This window comes from Capra hircus, chromosome 18 (genome assembly GCF_001704415.2).
Source record: "Capra hircus breed San Clemente chromosome 18, ASM170441v1, whole genome shotgun sequence".
NCBI classification, from domain to species: Eukaryota; Metazoa; Chordata; class Mammalia; order Artiodactyla; family Bovidae; genus Capra; species Capra hircus.
In genome coordinates, this window is record NC_030825.1 from 57,244,330 (window position 1) to 57,254,122 (window position 9,793).

Sequence of the window (9,793 nt, forward strand, 5' to 3'; positions counted from 1 at the left end):
GGACCACACGGCTGATTCAAAAAGTACTTTAATACTAGCTCTTCTTTAGGGTCGAGTGCGCGGCGGTTACCGCATGTGAGGCTGGAGAGTGGGTGCCCTGCCCACTTTCGAAGGGGCACCGGTGGTGGTGGTGGTGGTGGTGGTGGTGGCGGTGGTGGGAGGGCGTCAGGTGCCCATGCCCCACCTTGTTGATGATCCGGGGCTCCTTCAGGCTGCTGCTAGAGCCAGAGCTGGAGATCCGACTGTTGATCAAGACCGCGGCCCGCAGCGCCGACTTGACTGCCGTCTCCACCCAACCGTGAGGGTAGGCCGTGTGCTCGCCGGCAAAGTAGATGCGGCCATAGGGCACCGACCAGTCGTACTCCCGCCCCTCGTCCTTGTCGGTTTGAAAGAGCATCGGCGGCTGCACCACGAAGCCGCCCTGGCTGTGCGGGTCCTCCCCCCAGCGCTTGACGATACCTGTGCCGTCCCAGAGTCGGTACGCGATAGGCCCGTGCAGCGCCGCCACGTCGTCGAGCGCCAAGCGCAGCGATTCGGTCAGGCTCCGGCCGGCGAACGGGGCCGTCGCGTCCGACCACGTGTACGAGGCAAGCAGCAGCGCCCCGTCGCCTGGCGCCGGGTAAATGATCACCCGCGACGGGCGGTCGGTGCTCGAGTGGCCGCCCTCGATGTGCTCGTCGTGCCAGAAGGGCCGGCGGAAGCTCAGGAACACCTTGGTGGCCGGCACGTAGTGCAGCCCACGCACCGCCTCCTGGCGCCTGCGCGTCAGAGGCGGAGTGAAGGCGATGCGCTGCAGCGCCGGTCCGCTCACCGTCAGCAGCACCACGTCGGCCGTTAAGGACTTCAGGTTCCGGGTCCGGCGCGAGGACTTGATGTGCACTCTCACCTCGTGCGTGCCCTGCTTAATCGCCACGACGGGCGCGTGCAGCAGCACCGGCCCCGACAGCGAGCTCAGCAGCGCGCGCGGCAGCAAGTCCCAGCCGCCCACGATGCGGCTGTACCTGCGGGCGGGGCGCGAGTGTGACGGGCTCTCGGGCCCCGCCCCTCCCTACCGGCCTCCATCCCGGGGCGCTCCCCGTTCCAGGTCTCACCTGCCGGTTCCCTCTAATTCCCCGCTCCCTCGTGCACCGCCGCCCTCGCCCGTCCCCGACGTCCCTCGAGGCCGGGAGGTAGAGCGGTGTGACCCGGACACGCCGTCTCGGTCCCTGGGGACCACGCCCATATCCCGGAACCTTCCTTCCTCCAGAGGACCCAGGACGCGGGGAGAGTGCAGGCGGGACCTAGCGTGTCTCCCCGCCCCTTGCCCCGACCCCGCCCCTCTACGCCCGCCCCGCCCCCTCCACGTACCCCGCTCTGCCACCCGCCCCGCCCACTTGTGGCCGCCCGGATCCGCCCTGCAGTCTCACCGGAGCCGGTCGCTGAGGCAGCTGTGGGCCCGCAGGGCCTCGGCGAAGCTGAGATAGAAGAAGCCGTCCTTGGACATCACATCTCCCAGGAGCCGCACGGCCGGCTGGCTCAGGTTCCCCTCCCCGAGGAGGTATTCCTGGGGACGGCGCGGCCCGGGTCAGGGCCCAGGCAGGCCAGGCCGGCCGGCTCCGTCCCTATTCCCGGGGGCGCCGCTTCCCGCTGAGCCTCTCGCTTTACCGTCGGTTCCCTGGACCTTGGCGATACGGTCCCCCCTCTTGTGACCGATGAAGGAAACCAAAGCCCAGAGAGGGGCGTGTCCAGCCTCGTCAGGAAAGGAGGTGGTGGCAAGCCCAAGCCCGGCATCCCCGGTTCCTGCCTTCTGACTCTGTCGGCGCCTAAGCCCCAGGAGCACCCTCCTTGTCCGACTCCCGCTCAGATAGCAACACGGAGGCCCCCACTCACCAGGAGTGTGTGCCTTTCAAATTTCATCATTGCCTTCTTGCAGCCCAGTGTCCGGAGGTCTTTGATGGCCTGTGGTGGGACAAGGTGCTGAGCTGTGGGGACAGGACCTGGGAGGCCCTCCCCACTTCCCTTGCCCACGGCTGCCCGTTTACTGCTCTCATTCGCGCTCCCAGGACGTTGCCCATGCTGTGCCCTCAGCTCTGCCCTCCACTGCAACTCAGTGTCTCCCCCTGGGAAGTCTTTGCGAGTCATAGCGTCACACAGCCCCGGTTGGGTGTTATTCTGCCTGCCCATCCAGCTCCTGCGCTCCTCACAGGCAGGGATGGAGCTGGTCTCAGTCGGCCCTGTGTCCTTCTGGTGCCCGGTAATTATTTGCCATCTGGATCGCTGTGCATCCTGACGGGGCATGACTGCTCAAGGGGAGTTACTCTTGGCACCTCCCCTGCCCCAGCCTCCCCGTGGCTCCCCAGCGCCTGCAGCCACCGAGTTCCAGCCCTCGGCTTGGCGTTCAAGGCGGCTGCCAGGCCCTTGGTCACCATCCCTTAGGGCAGCTCCGGTCTATAGTGCAGTGTTCTGTGCCCAGACCGCCCTCTGGTCCCCCCACCTCCGTGCCCCTGTTCCCGCTGCCCCATATCATCTCTGCTGGGCACCTGAATGGCCATCGTTCACCACTCTGTTCCTGGCCTGGAAGCCTCCTGCCCACTCTGATTTCAGCCCTCTCCTTTGTCCACCTGGCTTCACCCAGGTGGCCAGGGAGCTCCCGGAAGGAGGTGTCCCTTCACTCACACTCACCCTTCCCCTCCTGTTTTCCTGGACTCCCTAAACTGGGCAGTGCCAGGGCATAGAAAAGGCCTCCACTAAGCGCCCACCCTTGAGGTGGTCCAGGCCACTGAGAAGGGGATGGGAGATGGGGATCGGCCGTATTTAAGGGGAGCCTAAAGACGGAAGAGCCAGTGACGGGAGACTGGAAGGAATGGGAAAACGGCAGCTAGGTCAGGAGGAGGCATGTGGGCACGGGAGGACGGGGCAGGGGAACGGGGCTGCAGGGCTCACGGATGCACCTACCCTGTTGAGAGCCATCTGGTAGATTTCTTCGGGTGAGCGGCCCTTCTCCTTGGGGCTCAGCTTGTAGCCTAGCTTCTCAGGCATTTTCTCCACCACGTAGTTACGCAGCTTCACCTCGCTCACCTCTATCCATGTGTTCTCGTCGTACTGGGTGAATTTGGTCAGGTTGAGGCCCAGGCTCTTACAGAGCTCGTGGAGGATCCTGAGGGGGTGGAGGTGCCTGTGAGGGTCGGGTGCGGGAGGGGACCCCTCTCCCCAGCAGGGCTTGGAGAAGGGAAGGGGGTAGGTGGGGCAGCTGGATATGGGGTTTGGGGATGGGCATGAGCCTGGGGCAGGGCTAGATTGGGGGTCCTTAGTGCCAGGGACCAGGGACTGAAATGGGAACAAGGCTGGAATGTGGAGGGTTTGGGTTTGGAGTCGGAGTTCAGGGCTCGCTTTCACTGGGGATGAAGTGGAATAGCGACAGAGTGGGTTGGATGGGGGTGGGAGCCGGGGGTGGAGAAAGGACCAGGGTCGGGGAGGACAGAGCTTGGGGTCTGGAAGGGCTGGACACAGTGCCCTGAGCACTTCAGGGGTGCGGTGGTGGGGCTGGAGGTGGGAGGCCAGATTTGGGGGTGGAGTCTAGGCCTGACTTGACCAGGGCAGCAAGTTTGGGGCCCAGGTTGGTCTGTGGTGGCATTGGAGCAGTGATGGAGCCGAGCATCCCACTGAGCCTGGGTTCAGGGCTGGGGCAGGGGGGCTGGAGTGGCCCCGCACCTGCCTGGTCACCAGGCCCAGCCTCACCTGTGTGAGCTGGGCATGCGCATGGCCCCCAGCTCCCCAATCCAGCCTGTCTTCCGGTCACGGTAGGTGAGGATGCGGCCCCCAATCCTGTTGTCTGCCTCCAAGATGGTGACCTGGGGAGAGGCGGCAAGCAGGTCCTTCAGCTCTTCCCACTGGCCCCCATCTCCACTCTGTGGCAGCCCCCCTGCACCCCGCCTTCCATCCCCACAGCAGCATAGATGGAGACCAGAGAAGGACCCTTTCTTATGGGGAGGAGAGGGGCTGGCAGGAGAACAGAAGGTCACAGTGAACATGTACAATGTGATGTTTGGCTTCCAGACTGTAGCAGGAAGGCCGCTGGGCAGATTTCAGAGGGACTTCCCAGCTCAGGGAGTAGGGAGATTCCTTGTGCAGACTGAAGCCATTGGCCCGGCCCATACTCATTCTTGGATTCAGTGAGGGGGACAGTGGTGCGACTTCAGGGAGCACTTCCCCTGTCTGGACTTTCCCTCCCTCTCCACCAACATAAATCCCCCCCAGGAGCTGGGCGGAAGTTTCCAGGGACTTCCCTCTAGGATGAGAGCGGGGCAGGGAAAGTCAAAGATCTCTTAGCTCAGACACACTCAATCCCACTGAGTTTCACGTTACTGCAAAGGGTTCCAGGCCCCCGACCCCCAGACCACAAGGAAAGCAGAGATCCCTCTCCCCTTGCCCCATCACCTCCACCCCTCAGTAGGGACCTGGCCAGGTCCCTCCACCCGGGACTCCCAGCTGCAGCAGGAAAGACTCGAGGTAGACCTCCAGCATCACTTCTCACCTTGTGTCCAGCATCGCTGAGCACCTTGGCAGCCACCAACCCGGCCACGCCCGCACCAACCACAACCACTCTCCGGGGCTTCAAGGTCCGATTGAGGCCCAAGGTCACGACTTTGAGCAGCCGCTCGTAGTCTGGATCATGCATGCATTTCTCGAAAGGGTCATAGATGTGGGCTGTCTGCCAGTCCAGGGAGGCCGCCAGGCTGAGGAAGACGGGGACCAGGGCGAGGAGGCGCCAGGCTGGGGGCAGGAGGACAGGGTCAGTCGGCAGGTGCGCGGACAGGGGCTGGTGGAGCAAAGCAGGTTCTGCCCCCTCCCCTCGCGACTCACCCAAGGGGTCCATGACTCTCGTGTCTGGGTTGGAGATGTGTCTGGGTCGGAGGGGAAGCAAGGCCGCTGTGACAGAAGCCTGCGTCCCCTAAGCCTGGCCCACTGGGGGCTGCCGGCTCCCACCTCAGCCCTTGCCCCTAGGGCTGTGTGTGTCCCCTAACCCTGGGCTGGCCGGCTCCTGGCCCCTGCCCAGCGCCGCCCTCCTGTCCTGCCTCTGTCTCTCCTCTGTCCGCTCTGTCTCACCTCCTCTGGTCTCCTTGCCGCTCCCACCTCAGCCCCGCTCGTCCTGTCTCCCCGTCCCCCGTCTGGGTCTGTGGGGCCCTGTCTCTCTGCAGCCTCCTCACCACCTCGGGCTCCCAGGCGCACCCCTCTCTCCTCCAGCCCCTCTGCTCGTCTGCCTGCCACCACATCCCTCTCGCTGGCCTTAAACCCAGCGGCACCCCACCCTCTCCTCCCTCTTGGGAAACCCAGCTGTGGGAAATGAAACTCCGTTCTTGGGCTGCGGGTCAGATGCTCAGGGTCTACTCGAGGCTGGAGCAGGTTAGGGGCGGGGGGAGCACATCAACCTGTTTTCTTCCTCTTGCCCCAAATAGTTCAGGGGCAGCTGGGCGGCTGCAAGTACACGCTCAGGTGACCGTGCTGAGTGCGGGGGCTGCCCCTGGCCCACTCCGAGCTCCTGGTCCCCGAGCTGGCCCCTGTACCTGCCCTCTGCTCTGCGTCCTTCTCAAGGTGGGGGTGGGGGCGGGTGTATTTCTGGCCTTGGGGCAGCGTGCTCCCAGGGACAGCTGAGTCCTGTTCTGAGTCCTCCTGGGTGTCAGCCATCCTGGTGCCCTGGAGGGTCCTCACTGGCTCCCCTCCCATCCCATGTGGCCGCTCTGAACCTGTTTCCCGCTCAGTGAAATGGGCACAGCAGGGGCACCTGTGGGCAGCAGGGAGAGCTCTGGGGCAGCCTGCCCGGGTCCTGAGCCCGGCACCTGCCGGTGAAGACTCGGGGAAGGCCTTCCCTTCTTTGTGGCTCGGGCCTGCATCTGTCAAGTGGAGGCCACTGCAGCACTGATGGAACAGGCAGTGAGTCCAGGTTGGGGCCAGGAACAGCCCCCTGGGGTCAGGACTAAAAGCTGCTTCTTAGGAAACACCAATGAGTGCTGCCACGGGGGAGCCCAGGGGATTCAGTGAGGACCCCTCAACCCCATCCCTGCACCGGGAGCGCTCCCTGTGCCTGCGCTGGGAACCACTCAGGCCAGGGCATGGGGGTCGGGGGGACCTCAGAGAAACTGCTCGGGCGCTTCTGTCTGCCCCTGCCTTCGGCCATCGCCACTCGCTGCCTGTGGGTGCTCTTCTCCTGAGAGGTGAGCTGCAGGCAGGGAGAAGAGGCTGACCTGCCTCCAAGGAACCCCCACCTGGCTCACAGCTTCGGGGCTTTAGCCAAGGGACACACGATGGGTCCCTTGACAGGGTCGGGGATGGAGAGGCGATTGTGGGGACTTTTCTTGCGGTTGGAGGAGAGAGCACTGGGCAGGCGGGTGGTGAGGAGGAAAGGCAGAGGGCGGCAAGCCCTTGCAGCTGATGGGAAAATCCAAACCAAATCAAAGAGGGATGTGGTCTGGTGGAGGCAGTGGGCTGGGGAGTGCACACAGTGAGTCAGAAGGCATCTGAATCGGGTGGGTGGGGAGGCGTTGCCAAAAAGGAAACAGAATCAGTGAGCTGGACAGAGCCTCAGAGACAGAGAAAGCCCAGGGCGAGTCAGCAGAGACTGGCGGCAAGAGGGACTCTCCCCTCTCTGAGCCAGTCTGTGATCAGAGCTTTGCACTGGACAGAGGAATCTGAGGCTCAGAGGCATCAGGGAGCGCCCGGACCTGCCCAAGGCCCCAGAGCTGGCAGGCCTTCCTGTGGCAGAGCCCACCAGCTCCCTTCAGTGCCTGGAAGGTGGGAGCGGCACCTGGTCAGGCCCTCTGAGGGAGGGAACTAGCTTGCCCCGGCGGGGCGGGGGTGGGCGTTTGCACCAGGGGTCCCTGTGGGGAACAGCAGAGCCGGGAGTCCGGCTGACCTCAGGTCCCTGTGCCCTGCCCAGAGGCCCTTCTGCTCTATGGCCAAACAGCACAGCAATGGCCCCACAGAGAAAGGAAGCGGCAGAGCAGGTGGAGGCAGCGGAGCCAGGGCGTGTCTGGGCATGTCCAGGCAGTGTTCCTAACCACTTGGTTATTAGCTCAGGTTCCTGAACTGGGGATGGGCCGGCCGTTGGGACCGTCTTTGTGGGGTGGTCCCGAGCACTGCAGGAGGTGAGAGGAGCACCACTGGCCTCTGGATGCCAGCAGCACTTTGCCCCTCAAGGCTTCACCCCCACCGATGTCTGCATTCCCAGGCTGGGGGGAAGCGCTGGGCTAGGGTTTGGATGATGTTGGGTGAAAACACTCAAGAGCAGCCAGATGTGGTCCAGGGAACACCTGCCAGGAGGATAAGTGCTGGAAGCCTGGATAGCACAGGTTACTTTGGGGTCAAGAGATTATGAGTCATTTGGGGATTGCTTGGGTAGAAACGGGACCTCCCAGAGTCATTCCTGATAATATCAAAGAGATTGGTGTTAGAGTTGATTTCAGGGTAAGAATTAGGGGCAGGAAAATGGGGATTAGGTTAGTTTGGGTTTCCAAAGCTTGTGAGCAGGAGACACAGGACGCACCAGGCCGCCCACCAAATCCAGTACCCGTTGCTTCAGTTCATTTGGAGGTGCTTTTGGTGTTTCTAAAAAACAATGTCAACCCTCTCAGATAAAAATTGTCTTTTGGGAGAAAGCCCTACCTTATTTGACTTGCTTCTGGAACCTCGATGACAGTTCTAATGGGATTAGGTCACCTCCAGAGCAGCCAGAGACCTGGCTCTGGCCCCCCAGGAGCCTCCACAGCCCCTCAGGACAGCTAACAGTGATGGCAGCCACAGAGACAGGCGGGGAACAGGGCTAGACCGTCACATATGTTCTTTCCTCTGGGTCAACAAAGACCCCGAGTTGTTCTTTAGCTGCTCAGTCATGTCTGACTCTTTGAGACCACATGGACTACAGCCCGCCAGGCTCCTCTGTCCGTGGGATTTCCCAGGCAAAAATACTGGACTGGGTTGTCATTTCCTTCTCCAGAGGATCTTCCCGACCCAGGGGTTGAACCTGCATCTTCTGCATTGCCAGGTGGGTTCTTTACCACTGAGCCACCAGGGAAGCCCAAGACCCTGCACAGTCATTATCAGAACTTCCACCATGTTTCAGAGGAGGGCAGGGCCCACTTGCGGGATGCCAAGGGCCCCAGGAGGGAGTCAGAGGTCCCAACCTGGATGGCCAGGGGGCATGGAGAGTGGAGGGCAGACAGACTTACCTGAGGCCCCTTCCCCTAGGGCGCCCCGCCCCTCCTTCCCCAGTTTCCAGAACCCCAGGGCTGTCGTAGGGGCACTCACTGTATGGCTGGCTCTGGCGGGCTCTCTCAGCGCCCATGGCCTTTCTGGTTAGCCTGGGACGGACGTCATTGTCGCGCGAGGGTGAAACCGGGGTGAATGGCTCTGGCTCTGTCCTGTTTCCCCTGTCAGACTGGAGATACCAGGGTCCTGGTGTGGGGTTGGAGCAGCTGGGAGGCTGTGGAGCGTAGGCCTTCCTGTCTGGAAAGCTTTTTGTTATGAGAAATTTCAAATAGAGAGACTAGGATGATGAAGCCAGGTGCCTTGATCTCCTCCTAGTCTTATTTCACTTACACTCTCTCCCTCCCCCACTGGATTACTTTAAGACATTACTCTCACTTTGGAGGTAAATGCTTGAGGGTGTTTCTGTAAGGCAGGGATTGGCATACTTTTTCTATAAACATCTGAAGCTTTGGGGGCCACGTGGTCTCTGCCTGGGCTACTCAACGCCATCCTTCCTCCCACAGTCACATGTAAATGGATGGGTGTGGCTGGGTTGGGTTTCAATAAAACTTTATTTGCAGAAACAGGAAGTGGGGCCATAGTTTGCCAACCTCTGCTCTGAAAGATATAAGAACTATTTGCTTTTTACTAAAACTCCAGTATCATTATCACATTTACAAATGACATAAAATCAATGCTTATACTTCCCTGATTGATTCAAAACATGATTTTTTTTTTTTTTAAAAAACAACAGTTGGTTTGAATCAACATTCAAAGAGCCCACACTGCATCTGAGTGATACTATCCTTGTCAGTCGCTTTCAGCTCAGTGGATTTGGGGTCTGTGTTCCTAGAACTGGGAGAGTTGGGATCTGATGAGACCCCATGCTCCCAGGCTTGGCCTGAGCCTGGGAGAGAAGCCCATCAGATCTGATCTCTGCCTCAGTGACACTTCTGGACATCATGGGGCTGAACCAGGATGGTGTCTGAGGTGAGGTGTGGGCAGTGCCCAGGTGAGGCACTGGAGTCCAAAGGGACCAGGGCTGAGGTGTGTCCACGAGTGGACCTGACTTGTGAGGGTGAGGCAACTCGTTCCTGGGACGTTCTGCAGAGAGCCGCTGGTCTGAAGGAATACTTAGGCTTCTTTTGGCCGCGTTGTGCAGCAGTGTCACTTCCCTGACCAAGGATTGAACCTGTGGCTCCTGCAGCAGAAGCAGAATCTTAACCACCGGACCACTGAGGAAGTCCCAGGAGGGCAGATTTTCAATGCACCCAGGCGATTTCAAGGTTGACTGAAAACCTCGGGAGCGGTGGTGTGCCGGAGCCGGCTCACACCTTTTCACGAGAGACCTTTAATCTGCAGATCCCTTTGCGGTTTTGGTTTGTGAACCATTATTAAAAGATGAAAACATTTACGATGAGTCTTATTAAAAACAAGGGTAAAACTCAAAACCCATCCCTTAAGTATTTGATTGCCTTATTACTATTACATATATGCTCTCCAGGTAAACTGGTTTTATCTACAGTGTGCATCCATTTCCCAAATTCGTGTTCGCGACTTCATCCTGGTGGCT

General features: G+C 60.6%; 1 protein-coding gene across 2 annotated transcripts; it reads right to left on the reverse strand.

Moving 5' to 3' along the window:
• IL4I1 (interleukin 4 induced 1) lies at window positions 13-5,257 on the reverse strand. 2 transcript variants are annotated; one of them, XM_018062816.1, is made up of 8 exons: window positions 5,086-5,257; window positions 4,843-4,883; window positions 4,514-4,752; window positions 3,718-3,830; window positions 2,935-3,136; window positions 1,870-1,938; window positions 1,407-1,543; window positions 13-1,001 (listed from the first exon to the last, which is right to left on the reverse strand). In XM_018062816.1, the coding sequence occupies exons 1-8, from the start codon at window positions 5,250-5,252 to the stop codon at window positions 35-37; spliced, it is 1,935 nt and encodes a 644-aa protein (XP_017918305.1). In that variant the 5' UTR covers window positions 5,253-5,257; the 3' UTR covers window positions 13-34. The 2 variants fall into 2 exon arrangements, with proteins under 2 accessions (XP_017918305.1, XP_017918306.1); XM_018062817.1 differs by having other exon boundaries at window positions 5,187-5,219.